This window comes from Peromyscus eremicus, chromosome 8b (genome assembly GCF_949786415.1).
Source record: "Peromyscus eremicus chromosome 8b, PerEre_H2_v1, whole genome shotgun sequence".
NCBI classification, from domain to species: domain Eukaryota; kingdom Metazoa; phylum Chordata; class Mammalia; order Rodentia; family Cricetidae; genus Peromyscus; species Peromyscus eremicus.
This window is the reverse complement of record NC_081424.1, coordinates 51,393,811-51,408,023: the sequence shown is the minus strand read 5'-3', so window position 1 is coordinate 51,408,023 and position 14,213 is coordinate 51,393,811. Positions and strand designations below refer to the sequence as shown.

Below are 14,213 nucleotides of genomic sequence, written 5' to 3'. Positions count from 1 at the left end.
GGTCTCAACAGCTGGTAGTAGTGTAAACACTGTCCAACAGTGACATTTAAAAATTCGGTCTTCCCTACCAGTCCTGCCTCTGCTTCTTGGTGCATGTGAAGTTGCTACTGAAAGTTCTTTGCTGCGTGGACTCCGCACATGAGTTCAGTTCAGCTGAGTAATCAGCATCTGTACTCAAAATAGCTGGTGTCCTAATGATCCCTTTCTGTAGAGTTCAGCACTAAGTGGTCCTTGGGGGATCCCAGCCCTACAGTCAAAGCTGCTACTGCAGCTTATTGTATGTTTCCAAAAGCTAAAATGCCCGCCGTCAACTACTGCCTTCCTGCTGGCCTTGACGGTCATGCAGATGGGCTTACACAGGCTGTTGTCATTCCACAGTTTGAAATAAAGTGACCATCCGGCACAGGTCTAGTGGACACCAGTATGCATCATAGTTGCAGCCCCATGGGATTTTTGCAGCCATCCAAAACTTTGCTGCTTATGTGTCCAGAGAAAATACAAGCACACTAAGTAGTTCCTGGGAATGGCTAGAGAGCCCATGCTCCTATGATTTCCAAAGATAAATTGTTTAAGGCCCGGGACATAGCTTGGAGCTAGAGTGCTTGCCAAGTATGCAGGAAGCACTGGGTTTGATCCTCAGGACCAAGGGAAAAAATTTCAGTCACATTTCTGCCATATGGTAATATGTTTGTTCTCAATGAAGGTTGATGTAGGAGTGGTCCACTTTACACCCTTGATACAGCCCAAGATCAAGCAGCCATTCAAGCTGGTAGAGAAAGTTGTTCAGAACGTGTTCCAGTTCCGAAGGAAGTACTGCCACCGAGGGCTTGGGTAAGAATCCTTTTTACCTATGACTCTTGGTTTAGATCCTGTGGTGAGCACCATGTAGCCACCACTGAGGAAAAGCCCTGAGTTCACCTTAGATGCCACATATAGGTTTGGTTTGGTCCACAATACAACCTAAAAACCCCCAAGTGCACAGCTTCGGCTGACTTGCTGCTAGGAGGGCCCTGGCTGCTCAGGCAGGACTCAGTCTGTGCTGAGTTGCTGTCTCTCCCTTCAGACACACTAGAGAACAGACGTACCTACCTTCTCAGCAGCCATGTCGTCGTCATCACAGTGTCTTCTGCCTCCACTCAGCTGGAGCTCTTCTGTTCTGTCAGGCTCACTGTTCCACACAGGCACGTGGGCCTTCCAGAAAAGTAAGACTGAGCCATGGCCCTGCAGCGACTACACCAAATACTTCTTATCTAGCGGGTTTCAAGATGTTTAGTTAGGCACAATTATAGTCAGAAGATCGCTGCTTAAAAGGGCTCAGCTTGTAGTGCACAGTGTTCATTTTCTAAGACTTACACAGACCCATTTGGGTTCTCTGTAGGGATGGAGGAAGTGTGGGTTAGTGCACGAAATGATTTCAGGTGTGTCCAGAAACTAGCGCAACCTGTGAAGCCCTCTTTAAGGATGTTTTATTATGAGTGTTGACTCTCAGCCTGCCATTTTTAAGTATAACTCCTACATCTGTACATAGTAGCTCTAACTCGAGGTGGTGAGATCACAAGAAGGACATCTTACTTTTGAAAATCCTGGAGTTAATTGGCCGAGCCTAGTCCTACTGTTTCCAAAGCAACACCCCCGCAACTAAGTAATGGCCCTATTCATTTCAGTCCACCTTCCTCTATACAGACATGGACCAAACACCAAAATTGACTTTGAAGGATGATTGTTGATATCTTTCAGTCACACCATACTACAACGTGGTCCCATGTGTTAAAAAAAAAATTGCCAGACCCTCTTTATCCTAGAACTGAACTCGTGATCTAAGTCACCTCACCTTAAAGTTTGGGGAGTGTGTGTCATCATAAGCCTAGGAGAATTCATCCTTCTCTGACCATGGCCTCTGCCAAACCCTTTGGATGAGCTCCATGGTCAAGGTCCAGGCACACTTCTGCAAGTTTGAGGCATCTAAGTTCACTCTTTAATTAAATGAAATTTAAAATGCACACTTTGAGTTTTAAAGGTAGTAACAGACAACTTAGCACTTTGCAAAACCAGTCACTCTTGGAGTAAGGGGCTTTGAAGACTTTCTCTATACCCTGGATGTATATAATAAAACTTTTCCATTTGTTTTAGCTTGGAGAGATAGTTTTCCCTTTGTGGATACACCTTGCAAATCTTAGCTTAGACTTGCCTCCAGTGAGTCTAGAGTCTTTGGGTATCCAAGAGGCTCCAACAGCCTCAGGCATCTATCAGTGTGTCCTTTTGACGTTTATACAAAGATGTTCCTCAAGTGACGTAAGTAAAGCCCACTCCCCCACGCACTTTCCTTTCAGAATGTTATTCCCTGAAGCTCAGCGCCTCGAAAGCACTGGAAGACTGTTAGAGTTGGCAGACGTCGACCCGACTCTCCGGCCTACCCACCTCTCGCTCATGCATTTTAAGAGCCTGTGTGATGTATACAGAAGAATGTGTGATGAAGACCCACAGCTCTTTACTTATAACTTCAGAGACGAGCTCAAGCGAAAGAGAAGAAAAGGCCAAGAGAAAGAAGATGGCACAGGAAGCTGTGAGTCCTGACTGCTGCCCTCAGGGCTCCACCCACAGTGCGGGTCCTCTACATGCGTGCTTATTTCTCCATCACTCTGTAAAGACACAATAAATATCAAGTAGATACAGTCCAAGCTTTCCTTTAATATATATATACACTGCATAGATACATGTTCAGTATAAACAGCATTTATTACAACCTTCAAAAATGAAATATCCGCACATTGTGCCCCTAAAACCACATAAAAATAACTTAAATGTGCTTTAAATAAAGCAAAAAACTAACAGCTCAAAGAAAATGCCCAGAGGATTGAAGAAGGGACCCTTTTAAAAGCTATTAATCACAACTTTCCCAATCTTACTTTTCCCACATAATTTAAAATAATTAGAATTCAGTTTTATTACAAGACTAAATCATTTGATTCCTGCTCAAAAGGGATATAAGCTAAGTAATTTACAGATTCTAACCAACTTAATCTCTAGTTTTCTGATCCACAATAAATTAAAATAACTTAAATCTTTACAACAAGTTGTGTGGGAAAATACATACTGCATAAAACCCAAACACAGATGGTTTCCCCGCAGTTTCTGTTTTCCCACCAGTTTAAAAACCTACCGAGCATTGTGACCGACCACCCAGGTCCTATGATTTGCCATGGCTCTGTGCTTCGTAAAAACACTCCTCGTTAACGACGGAAGTTAAACTCTGGACACTGAATTCTTGCTCCAGAACCAAATTTAGATCGAGACTGGCAGTTTCAGGGTGACTGTCAAGGGACTGGTGACGAGTCTGCGCCTTGAGCAGAGTTCCTCTGCCCCTCTTGGTGCTGTTTGCTTTTCGCTTAATGGGGCAAAAGTGGCCCCTGACCAGCCGGGGCTGCTCGCCTGGCCCTGTGGTAGGCTGCTGCATGTCGGGTTCCTCAGAGATTCTCAGTCTCTGAAACTGAAGTTCAATGTCCTTAGTCGGGCTGCCCTGTTTCAGAGGCTGGTGGAAGTCCTCGTCCTCATCACTCAGAATGTCGCTTTCTTTGATGAGACCATCTGGAAACTCCGCCAGGCTCTCAGGAGGGTCTTTCTCCAGCACGGCGCTCTTACAGTCTTGCCTGTTCTCAGCGACTGGGCAGCCGCTGCTCTGGGTGCCACTGCTCAGGCTACACTCATCCGAGTCCAGTGAGTTGCCCTTGCTGGGCTCACTGGGCCACTCGCTGCTGGAGGATGTCCTGAGGCCCTTCAAAGACCTGGATGAAGCTACAGAGAGAAAAGCACATTTCTCCTTATGACACAGAAACAGATTTGACAGGTAGGGTTAGGGTCTTGGGGGTTGTAATACTCATGTGAAGATTTTATGTGAATTCAGTCATCTATCTGGGCATTTAGGTGGCCAACCCATGTAGTTATGTCAAACAATGAATTGACTCATGTCTGTAGGGCTTTTGTTGTTGGGTCTCTGGTAGCCCAGGCTGGCTTCAAACTCGTTATGGAGCTGAGGACAGTCCTAAACTTGTGTTCCTCTTCCCCTTCCCCTTCCCCTGAGTGCTGAGATTATGCATGCTGGAGATGAAGAGTTTGCTAATGCCAGGCAAGCACTGTGCCCACTGAGCGACACCCCCAGGCATACCTGAAACTCTCAAGATTCCCAGAACTTCACCCATATAGATAGAATAATGAAGTACCAACTATCATAAGGGCTAGAATTGCTACTTTGCTAATGAGTCAATAGAATAGTTAATCACTAATACAAATTTATATTTTACTACAGTACCTTATAATCTGAAAATATACCATATCTCTACGCTTAGCTTCCCTGTTTATTTCCCTAGATGCTCCAAAATGTTCTCATCTCTCTTGAGCATTGCTGGAATTTATAACCAACTTTAAGAGAATTAACATTGTGCACATTTAATCATTTGTGTGTGTGTGTGTGTGTGTGAGAGAGAGAGAGAGAGAGAGAGAGAGAGAGAGAGAGAGAGATTGCTTCTGTTCAAAGAGAATTCTTAGTTTGAATGTTCCTGTAATCCATTAGCGCCATATTAGTTTTGATGACCATAGGCGATTCTGACAACAGAACAGAAAAATAAAGCTCTAGAGAGATCAAATAGGGGAGTGAGAGGGAGAAAATGTGTGCCCTGTAAGATTACAAACAAGAACAAAGATCTCAAGAATGTAGCTTGGTGGTAGAGTGCCAACCTAGTGTTGAGAAAAAGGTCCTGGGTTCCATCCTTAGCACCACCAGAAAGCAATTTACATTTTAGAAGAAGAAAGAAAACACTAAATTTGTAAAGTAGGTAGAAAGATGACCAACAGATCCTGGCTGATGACCTGCTGGCAATCATAGCAGGAGAATGAGTTTACTCAGCCTTGTGATGTGAATTAAGTTTTGACCTGGAGGCCTGGCAAAGCCAAGCCCCCCCCAACTCCTGTTCTCAGAGGAAGAAACAAGATGGCCACTGATAGAAGGGATGTGGGATTGGAGGTAGGTGTATTTAATGAAAGGATGTCTGGGGCACGGGCCCTGGTTCTCATAGCTGTATTACAACCTCGTGTTTTCTTTGAAACAGCTAATGGAATTCTCACCTAATTTGGCCGAAACAGGAACTCGGTTCTTAAGAGGTACCAGACGATCTTTACACGCCTTCTCCAGCGGTAACTCACACTTTATGTGGCGCCTGAAGTTCTCTCTCAGAATGGAGCGGATCACCTTGACAATGTTAGTTTTGCTCTCGCTGTCACTGGGGAAGGAGAAAAAAGAACATGCAGTAGGCACTGTCCGTGCTGCTTCATTGTGGGCCTTCCTGGTGAACACAGTCTTAGCCAGCTCTCCCTCACACCTCAGAAGCTAGCAAGCTACCCCACCACTGTGTGCCTGGCCTTTCTGACTTAAAGGAGGTGAGAATTGATCATTCTATAGCTGATCAATATATTCTACTGGACCCACAGTTGCTTCTTTTAGGCAGAAGCTGTGTCCTAATACCACACTTCAGGAGGGCACTAATGATATATCACACACACACACGCTCTTTAAAGATTCACTTGTGTGTGTGTCTATATGTGTATCCCACATGTGGTAAGTGTGGTGCTGGGGGGCGCTGAAGAGATCATAAGTTGTCAGATCGCATGGAGTGAGAATTGCAGGTGGTTGTAAGCTACCCAACGGGTGCTGTGGGAGAGCAGCAAATAATCCTAACTGCTGAGCCGTCTCTCCAGCCCCTAAACCCCCCTTTAAAGAGGGCACAGTGAAGTCTTAGAGCCCTCTGTCAAGGGAGGTACCTGCAGCACAACTGGAAGATGGTTTCTGGCCGTCCTTCGATTTCGGACTTCGTATGAATCAGCTCCCATAGGGCGTTGTTTTCAGTCCCTGGGTAAAGGGAACGGAAACCAGAGTCCACAACTTTGCCAAAATGCTATGGTTGAGAATACCTAAGATATCCACAATGTAAACACCCCTCAGTTCTGTCTCTTTTCTTCCACAGCTCATTCTTAGATATTAACAAAGAGCTACAGAAAATTGAGATGAAATTCTCCATCCCTCTTTGGTGGTTGGTAGTTTTAGGCTTTGTTTTGCTTTTGCTGCGTGTGTGGCAGGATCTCACTCTGTAGCCCACGCTGGCCTTAAATTTGTGGCAAGCCTCTTGCCCCAGCTACCCAATTCCAGTTCCTTCCCACTCTTGAGATGTTAGCCCTATCCTTGGAACAGACAAGAGGATTTGCTCAGGAACTTGGGGTGACAGAGCCCCCTCCCTCCCATTAGAAACATAAGCCCCTCTGACAAAAGCCACCACCTGCCGGGCGGTGGTGGCACACGCCTTTAATCCCAGCACTCGGGAGGCAGAGCCAGGCGGATCTCTGAGTTCGAGGCCAGCCTGGGCTACCAAGTGAGTTCCAGGAGAGGCGCAAAGCTACACAGAGAAACCCTGTCTCAAAAAACCAAAAAAAAACAAAAAACAAAAAAAAAGCCACCACCTAAGCCTGTTGGCCCTTTGTTCCCAAAGGCTCTTGCTACCAGTGATTGCAGAATTAGTTATTCTAGAAGGTCTTTGGAAGATTGTCAAGGTAAAGTGTTTTTTCTTTATTTGCAGTTCTCTTAATATTAAGGAATTTTCTACTATGTTTAAGTTCATTTTTTTGGATCTTTGTCTGATTTTAGGGTATCAAAGCATACAGCAAAAAGGGAAATGTTGACATTTGTTGACTGCAGGGGTGAAGAAACAATGCAGAGGCATTTGGCAGATAAAGGCCATCCAATGCCACTTATGGAAGAAAACAAGATTGTAAAGAAATGTCTAAACAACCTTGTTCTCATTTTTTTTTTCTAGAAAGTAAAATACATGTAAAAATTATCCTCAAGTACTGTGGCTTGGGAATGTCCCCAAAGGCCCGTGCACTTTAAGACTTGGTTAACCTGTGGTACCGCTGGGGGAAGGGGTAGAACCTGTTAAGAGTGGGACCTAGGGAGAAGGTGTGCTCTCAGTTCCTAATGCCCTCACCCCTCCCTGTGACTCTGCTCCCTGACCACCACTAAGTGAACAGACGTCTGCCATCACATGCTCTGTGCTGCCACAGTACCACGGACTGACACCCATACACATTTCCTGTGTTTTCATGCCATGTGAATGAAACACATAAAAATGTTTCTTGTTGCATTCCCCCAAGTGTTTACCTGCTGTGTTCCCCAGTCTAACTTGAAGCGCAGATATGGGGATCAACCATCGAAACTTAAAGGGGTCCAAGTCAGCAGAGTTGTGGGCAGGCCGGGAATTTGAGGGCTGTAATATGAGAGAGCACCAGGAAGGGGTTAAAGTCACATGTACAGTGAACAGAGGGATCTTGATCTGTATGCAGGACTCCTGTGGGTATCTAAGATGCATATAAACCAAGTGAACCCAGTTCTCAAAGACCTCCCAGGACTGGGCCACAGTGAGTTCCTGGGACACAAAGATGGCAGCCACGCCTTCCTGCAGTCTCCAGTTCTTGCTGGTGGCTTATGGTGTCTGTGGCTAGGCTTGGATTGAGTGCTTTGGAGTGTCTTGGCTTTTTGTCTGTGTTTTGAATCAAGGTAGAAATTATTTTAAAGCCAAAGCTTTACAGACCTCTGTCTATATGGAACCACATGTACTGTTTTGGCCTCTACTTAGGTATTTGTCTTAATCTTTCAGAACACATGGGCAGCTATTCCACTTCTCTCGTGTGTGCAGACTTCCATAGCCTGCCTTAGAAATGTGTGCTCTCCCATGTTTGCTGTGTTCTATTCACTGTAGCGAAGAACTGGAAGCAACCTGGTTGTCCATCAGAAGACAAATGGGTAATGAAAATCGGTCTGTGTATGTGGATACAACTCAGCTGTCAAGCTACAATGAATATGGGTGGAATCAGAATGTGAATAGTAATGAGGTCACTCGAGCTCAGAAAAAAAAACTGCATATTCTTGTTCATATATACAAATTCTAGCCAGTTGTGTGTGTGTATACAGTACACTTGGATATAATATGTGGAAAAGAGAACAGGAAAGGCTAAATATGAGGGGATGAGGAAGGAGTAAATGCAGGTAATAGATCCAAGTTATAAAGAGGATATAAAACTAACTGTTTTCCTGGTTCTAATTTTGTCATGAATATTTTGGTTTGGGTGGCAGATACGTACATAAAGTACAGTCAGAACTGAATGTGTCGAGTTTATGAAGCCCCATAGTGTCCATTCCTAATGCCTATTCTTAACTGTACAAACTAGAATAGACATAGAGGTGTGGGAATTTGGGGGCATGATGTTTTTATTATAAAAACCTGAAAATAAATAAACTTTATGAAATTTTAGGAAATCAGACAGGTGGGTTAATACTGTTGGATGGTGAGGCCGTGATTCTTAGAGAGCTTTTCAGTACAAGGTAGGAGAAAGCCATGAAAAGACAGCTTTAATTAAAAGTCCTTTTTCTTACCGGTTTCTTTTTCAGTTTGCAGTTTTCTTTATAAACCAGTATGACAGCTCTCTTAAAAACTGAAAGTAAAAGAGAAAGAAAGGTCTTGATGTTTTCTGCAAACTCTTCTAAGGTTAACCCAGAGCTGAGCCCTTCATGAGAACAAAGCGCTTCAAACCCAGGACTGGAATCCCGCTGCATTAACACATGCTCCTCTGCCTTGTTTCATGTGAACCATGCAGAAGTGCCTTCTTAGGAAAGCAGGTCCTGCGCCTGTTTCTCCATTGTTTGATTTACAGCTGAGGCCATGGCATCCAGGTCTCAGTGAGAACACACTGTAACTTGCTCTCCCAATTCTGGGTGAGAAGGAAGCGGTTTGGAAATGTAGCACTGGTTTTCAAACAGCCTCATGAGGTGCCCTAGCAGGCTGTGTTGGGTCCCAGCCACTGCAGCCTTTTCCCAACTCCCCAAAGCCAGGCGTCAGCAAGAGTGGTAATGTTAGTCAAGCTTTTTGTTACGGCTAACGCTTCTGAACCGGAGTACCAACCAAATACTGTGAGTTCAATGTCCTTCCTGACTTTTCCTAAAGAGAGGAATGGATTCAGCCAGGAAACCGTGGAATGCATCACAAGTTCCCCCATGGACAGCTCTGTCACCTACATTGTGAAGACAGGAAACAAAGATGTGAAAAATCTCAGGGGTGAGCTGTTTCATGTTAGTCACAGAATTGCATCCATGTGGTCATTGCTAAAATGTCCACAGGAACTGTTTTGTCTATATGGTCCCCATCAGCGCGGCATGAAGTGGCGGAAGTCCTATAAATATGAGCCAAGCATCAGGCTGCACCCTCCTAGTAATAGGTCTGGGCCCACGCCTTACCACTGAGCTACCTCCCTGGCCCTCTTTGTTTTGAAACCAGGTCTCTCCAAATGGCCTAGGCTGACCTTGAACTTACCCTGTAACCCAGACAGGCTTTAATTGTGCCCAGGCCTGTTAAATAATAGGAGATGCTGGTGTTCAGCTGTAAAGTATTTACTTAGTTTTTGTTGTTTGGTTTTTTGAGACAAGAGTTTCTCTGTGTAGCCCTGGCTGTCCTGGAACTCACTCTGTAGCCCAGGCTGGCCTCGAGCTCTCAGAGATCCACCTGCCTCTGCCTCCTGAGTGCTGGGATTAAAGGCGTGCACCACCACCGCCCTGATTAGATCTAGTGTACACTTACATAGGTGACAGTTCTGCCACAGTGGCCATGGTCATCTAAGGCAGTAGGTCTCAACCTGTGGGTCACGACCCATTTACAGGGGCCACATAGCAGATATTTATATTACAATTTATAAAAGTAACAATCACCACAACATGGGGTACTGTATTAGGAAAGTTGAGAACCACTGAATTTTAAGGCTTTGTATTAGTGTTTACTTCAGGTCACCAAACTACATCAGGCTGCTAAAAATAAAATAGTAACATTGAAATTGACCTATGTAAATAAAAAAAGCTCTGCCCCTTTTCAATCCCTGTCACTTTCTACTCACACTGCTGTTTCTTACATGTGCTCTCCAAGCCTAGTGTTCTAAGTTTAGCAATCAGACAAAAATGCAAAATACACAGAATGTCCCCAATCACCGGGACCGTTGGGGTAAGCAGGTGATCACTTGTATCTGATGCTGAGGCAGAAAGGTAACCGGAAGGGAACAAGCCCTATAGTTTATCCCATGCTGGGCCCCTTCTCATTCTTCCAGCCCAGCCTTCCCCGTGTTCTAGTTTCTGGAACTGACTTCACCCTCATAGGAAAGACACCAGCTCAGTGACACTTCCATAGCCTCTGCACAATGCTAACATGACACAGTTACGTCTTTAGACCAGTTTAATACCTTTCCAAACCATTTCTATATAAACGATACAATTATATATTAATATCAAAAAAAGGCTTTGTCTCCCCCAGGAAAGTCTAACCAAGTAGCTGCTCTGGACGGTCCCCAAGCTCATGCCCCCCAGCATGAAATCCCCACAGACCTCCTTCTCCGTGCCACTCTGCTCTGCCACGAGCTGGTCAAACACTGTCCCGTAATCCTCATAGATCTTCTGCATCTCGTTGATGTGGCTGGCTACTTTCTCCATGGCCTTTAGTGCTTCTGAAAGATAGGAAGGTGTGCCTGCTCATTCTAAATCCCACCAAATGCCATCCTGGGAGTCCGGCTCTCAACTAATAGCATGATGGAGGTGCAGCTCACAACAGCCTATTGAATCTAGGTGTCAGAGTCAAGGGCGGTCAGCTCCTCATCCACCTCAAATTCTCTCCGAAATGAGGAGACTCTGAGAGTGCCATTAATAAAGCTAACCTTAGTCCAGCCACACACCCTGACAGTGCTTTGTGTGCCCCAAAGAACACTGACTGCAACCACTATCCTACTACAGTAACAGAAAAATGGGGAGTGGAACCAGAAGTCAACCCAACACTGTGTAGCCTCGGGGGAGCTGCTCTTGAAGTCAGTATCTCTAGAACTAGCTGGCACTCCCAGCAGAGTTGTTCATTTACAGCGTGAGAGGACAGGTGGAGCTCAGTGCTAACGCGTGCCTCACTCGCTGGCTCAATAAAAAAAAAAACCTACCGATGTCAATTACAAGTCCAGGTGTTTGCGGTTATACATGCCATTTGTTTGTAACTTGGGCAAGAGTATATGAGGGACAAATGATTTTGGCAAAAATCTCAGCATTCTATACTTTGTTCTCAGATTCAGCAGAGCTCAGAGATCTCCACAAGGTGGCACCCCATCCAACCAGCATGAGCTGTTGCTTTAGCACAGCCAAGGGCATGGAAAAGTAAGGAAGAGGCCCAATTGGGGTTCTTTCAACAATTCACCAGCCAAGTGACTTCAACTTACTAGGCCTCAATTACACTATTTTAAGTTTTTAAATCAAATTACCCCTCTTGATAAACTCAGTAAGAACAATCTCATTGTGAGATCACCTTTAAGCCAGGCATAGTGATGCACACGCCTTTAGTCCCAGCACTCAGGAGGCGTATGTCTGTGAGTTTCAGGCCAGCCAGAGCTACACAATGAGATCCTGTCTCAATTATAAAATCCCCAAAGCATGGTGAGCAGCACCCTAAAGGATAGCTGTATGGACTCTGTAACTAAGATGGGCAGTCACAGCGCTGAGGAGTCACGGGAAGAGCTGTAGGCACCGGGCAAGCACTCTTGGTCAGCTGTTGAGTACAAGCAGCCTCCTTCCAGCCTTACCTGTCAGGTGATAGTGTTCCTCACTCTCATGGTCCGTCAGGGACACAAGCTCCTTGAGGAGCAGGGGGTACTTGAGCACTCTCTGAACAGGCTTGATGAGGTAAGACTCCAGTGTAGAGGAATGCTGCTTGGTGGGATTTCTTGCATCCAGAAAAGCCTTGAAGGCCTTATCGGTTTTAGCTGCAAGCAATTGACAAAAGATCCTTAGGAGAGCACAGTGGGATGAATTAAACTATTATGTTATCATCCAGCGTAGTTTTACATTATTTCCTCAGTCCTTAGGCCGTTCAGTAATAAAAACCCAAGTGCATTCACAGGTGGAGTACCCAGTTATTAGCAGGTGTCTCTGTGACCCTCTCACAAGGCCTGCAAGTGAAGGAAGCTTGCTAGGGTGGTAGAGGATGCAGTCCTCACCCTAGAGAGGACTGTGGAGTCACAATGCAGCTGTGCACACCCATCACAGACTGTTCTGGGTCGCGTGGCGTGGCCTAAAGATGAGCTTACAAGGATTCATTGCAAAGATCCATCCAGAAAAGCATTTCCTCTCTTGCCCTAGCACTGGCTGATCTTATTCTCTACACTTTTGAAAAGTAGTGTCACTCTACCTCTGAAGCCCTGCTGCCTTCACCCCATAGCTCCAAGCAGACTAGACTTGACGCCAGAGTTGCATTGTGTTCCTCTAAGTGTGGAACCCTTAGCAAGAACTGCCTCCATGCAGTGTCCATGTTATGTAGGACACACACAGAGATACAGGTGTGTATGATAAGGCAGTGGACAGGCCAGCCATCACACTGGGTTCCACTGGTTGCCATTGACAGACCAGCCGTTTGGGGTCCAACCAGTTTGCAGAAGTGCCCTTATTTAGGTTATATCTCAAGGGGAAAATCTATAGCACTTAGGAGAGGTCACTGATCACCAGACTATGCAGGTGGTGAGATTACCTCTCATCTCTTACAGTAACCTCAACCCCTCCATGACAGAAGGAGAATGGGCAGCCTCTGGAGGCAAAGTTTTTCCCAGTTCCACAGGGAAACAACCTTAGTTATGCATTTAGTTAGATCATCCATTAAAAGGGGGGGTTGTGAAAGGACATGCAAATGTGCTCAGTCCTTTGTTGAAAGTGACCAGAGAAGATGGATTTTGGCTAGCTCACTGTCATTTGAAGCACTCCAAGATGCATTTTTTAAACATGGAATTTGTGGGATACTCTGAAGTTCTACATTTAAATCAAATGGGTTTAAACATCATTAGCACAAATGTGAAACCCAAGATTGTAGGAGAAACCTCTCCACTCCCTCCTTGATAGTAGGAGAGTGGGCAGCCTCCGGGAGGCAGTTTTTCTGAGTTCCACCAGGAAAACAGCCATAGTTAGACACTTCCTTGGAGATGGATGGTGGAGTTTTACTTTGTAATAGCGCCACATGCCTAAGAACATTGACAGAAGAGTAGAGAAAACCAGCACACATCCTCTCCAGTCATCCAACGCTTGTGGCCATAACGTTTTTACAGACAGGGACAGCAAAGTGACACATGGTAAGAAGCTCAGAGCCCACCTGCCCACTGCTCCCCTAACAGCAAATAATCTGAAACGTTTCCCCTTAACTGTTAATAGTTTTCAAGGTTAAGAGAGGACGACAGCCCATTTACATTTAATCCTCTACTTGCTAGATACAGATCTAACCCTTAACACTTAAAAACAAACAAACAAAAAAAACTATAAAGGTGATAAACAACTCACCTCGCTCTAGAACCTTCTGGACTTTAATGTGGTTGGCACAGAATCCACTGTACAGTTTAAAGTGGTCGGCGTAATAGAGGAAGGAGCCTCCAAGGGAAAAGAGCAACTTCTAGAAGGGATGAGAGAAGGTGAAATCAAACACATCTTCCATGTGCTCTGGCTTCAGCAGATCATTTGCTGCCGACAAGTGTCGGCACTGCTCTGTTCAGTCTGTAGGTGGAAACCAGTCTAGGCATTGCCCTGGCAGACCTTCAGATGGATGGGAAAGGTCCTGGCAGAGGAGTTTCCTGGCAACAGATTCACTGTATCTGATGGATGGGACTACAGTGGTCTAAGGGGGTGCAGGGACCCCCTCAGAGTCACCTGCTCCATTACTTGGGATGAACTGTGCCTACTGTATGCTCCTAAAACCCCTTTCTGCTGCCTTCTACGCTCTCACCCCTGGAAGATCTTCCCATTAGCCATGGTCCTTACTCCTTCCCAAGGGACAAACTTCCCTGATGGCCATCTCAGACCCACGTTTTCCAGCCCAGTTTCCCAGGACCACATAAAAGGACTCCAGTGCAGGGAGGCTGCTCTTGCCTCAGAAGAAGTTGCTGCAGTGCCTTTCTTGAAAGTGAGTGAAGAACAGATGTGGTCGGCAATCTGGTGGTCCAGACTGCTGACCTCCGAGAGCAGTCACTCCAGGAGAAAAATCACAAAGACGCCTTCCCCCGCCCACAGAGAAAGCGGGGCAGTGGAACACACAAACTTCATCGACTTAGGGGATAACTTTACACCCTAC

At 45.5% G+C, this 14,213-nt stretch overlaps 2 protein-coding genes across 2 annotated transcripts in view; one reads left to right on the top strand and one right to left on the bottom strand.

The window, feature by feature from the left end:
- Positions 1-2,672, top strand: part of Tfb1m (transcription factor B1, mitochondrial) — a 38,095-nt gene extending 35,423 nt beyond the window's left edge. The window contains exons 6-7 of the mRNA XM_059272806.1: positions 704-831; positions 2,331-2,672. Coding sequence (XP_059128789.1) covers positions 704-831; positions 2,331-2,574 — 372 coding nt within the window. The 3' untranslated portion in view covers positions 2,575-2,672. The remainder of the gene's footprint in view (positions 1-703; positions 832-2,330) is intronic.
- Positions 2,669-14,213, bottom strand: part of Tiam2 (TIAM Rac1 associated GEF 2) — a 140,387-nt gene continuing 128,842 nt past the window's right edge. Inside the window, exons 19-27 of the mRNA XM_059272808.1 lie at positions 13,430-13,538; positions 11,692-11,871; positions 10,463-10,581; positions 9,000-9,108; positions 8,474-8,532; positions 7,202-7,307; positions 5,812-5,899; positions 5,119-5,273; positions 2,669-3,792 (exon numbers count right to left, since the gene is read on the bottom strand). Of these exons, the coding sequence (XP_059128791.1) occupies positions 3,188-3,792; positions 5,119-5,273; positions 5,812-5,899; positions 7,202-7,307; positions 8,474-8,532; positions 9,000-9,108; positions 10,463-10,581; positions 11,692-11,871; positions 13,430-13,538 (1,530 nt within the window). The 3' untranslated portion in view covers positions 2,669-3,187. The remainder of the gene's footprint in view (positions 3,793-5,118; positions 5,274-5,811; positions 5,900-7,201; positions 7,308-8,473; positions 8,533-8,999; positions 9,109-10,462; positions 10,582-11,691; positions 11,872-13,429; positions 13,539-14,213) is intronic.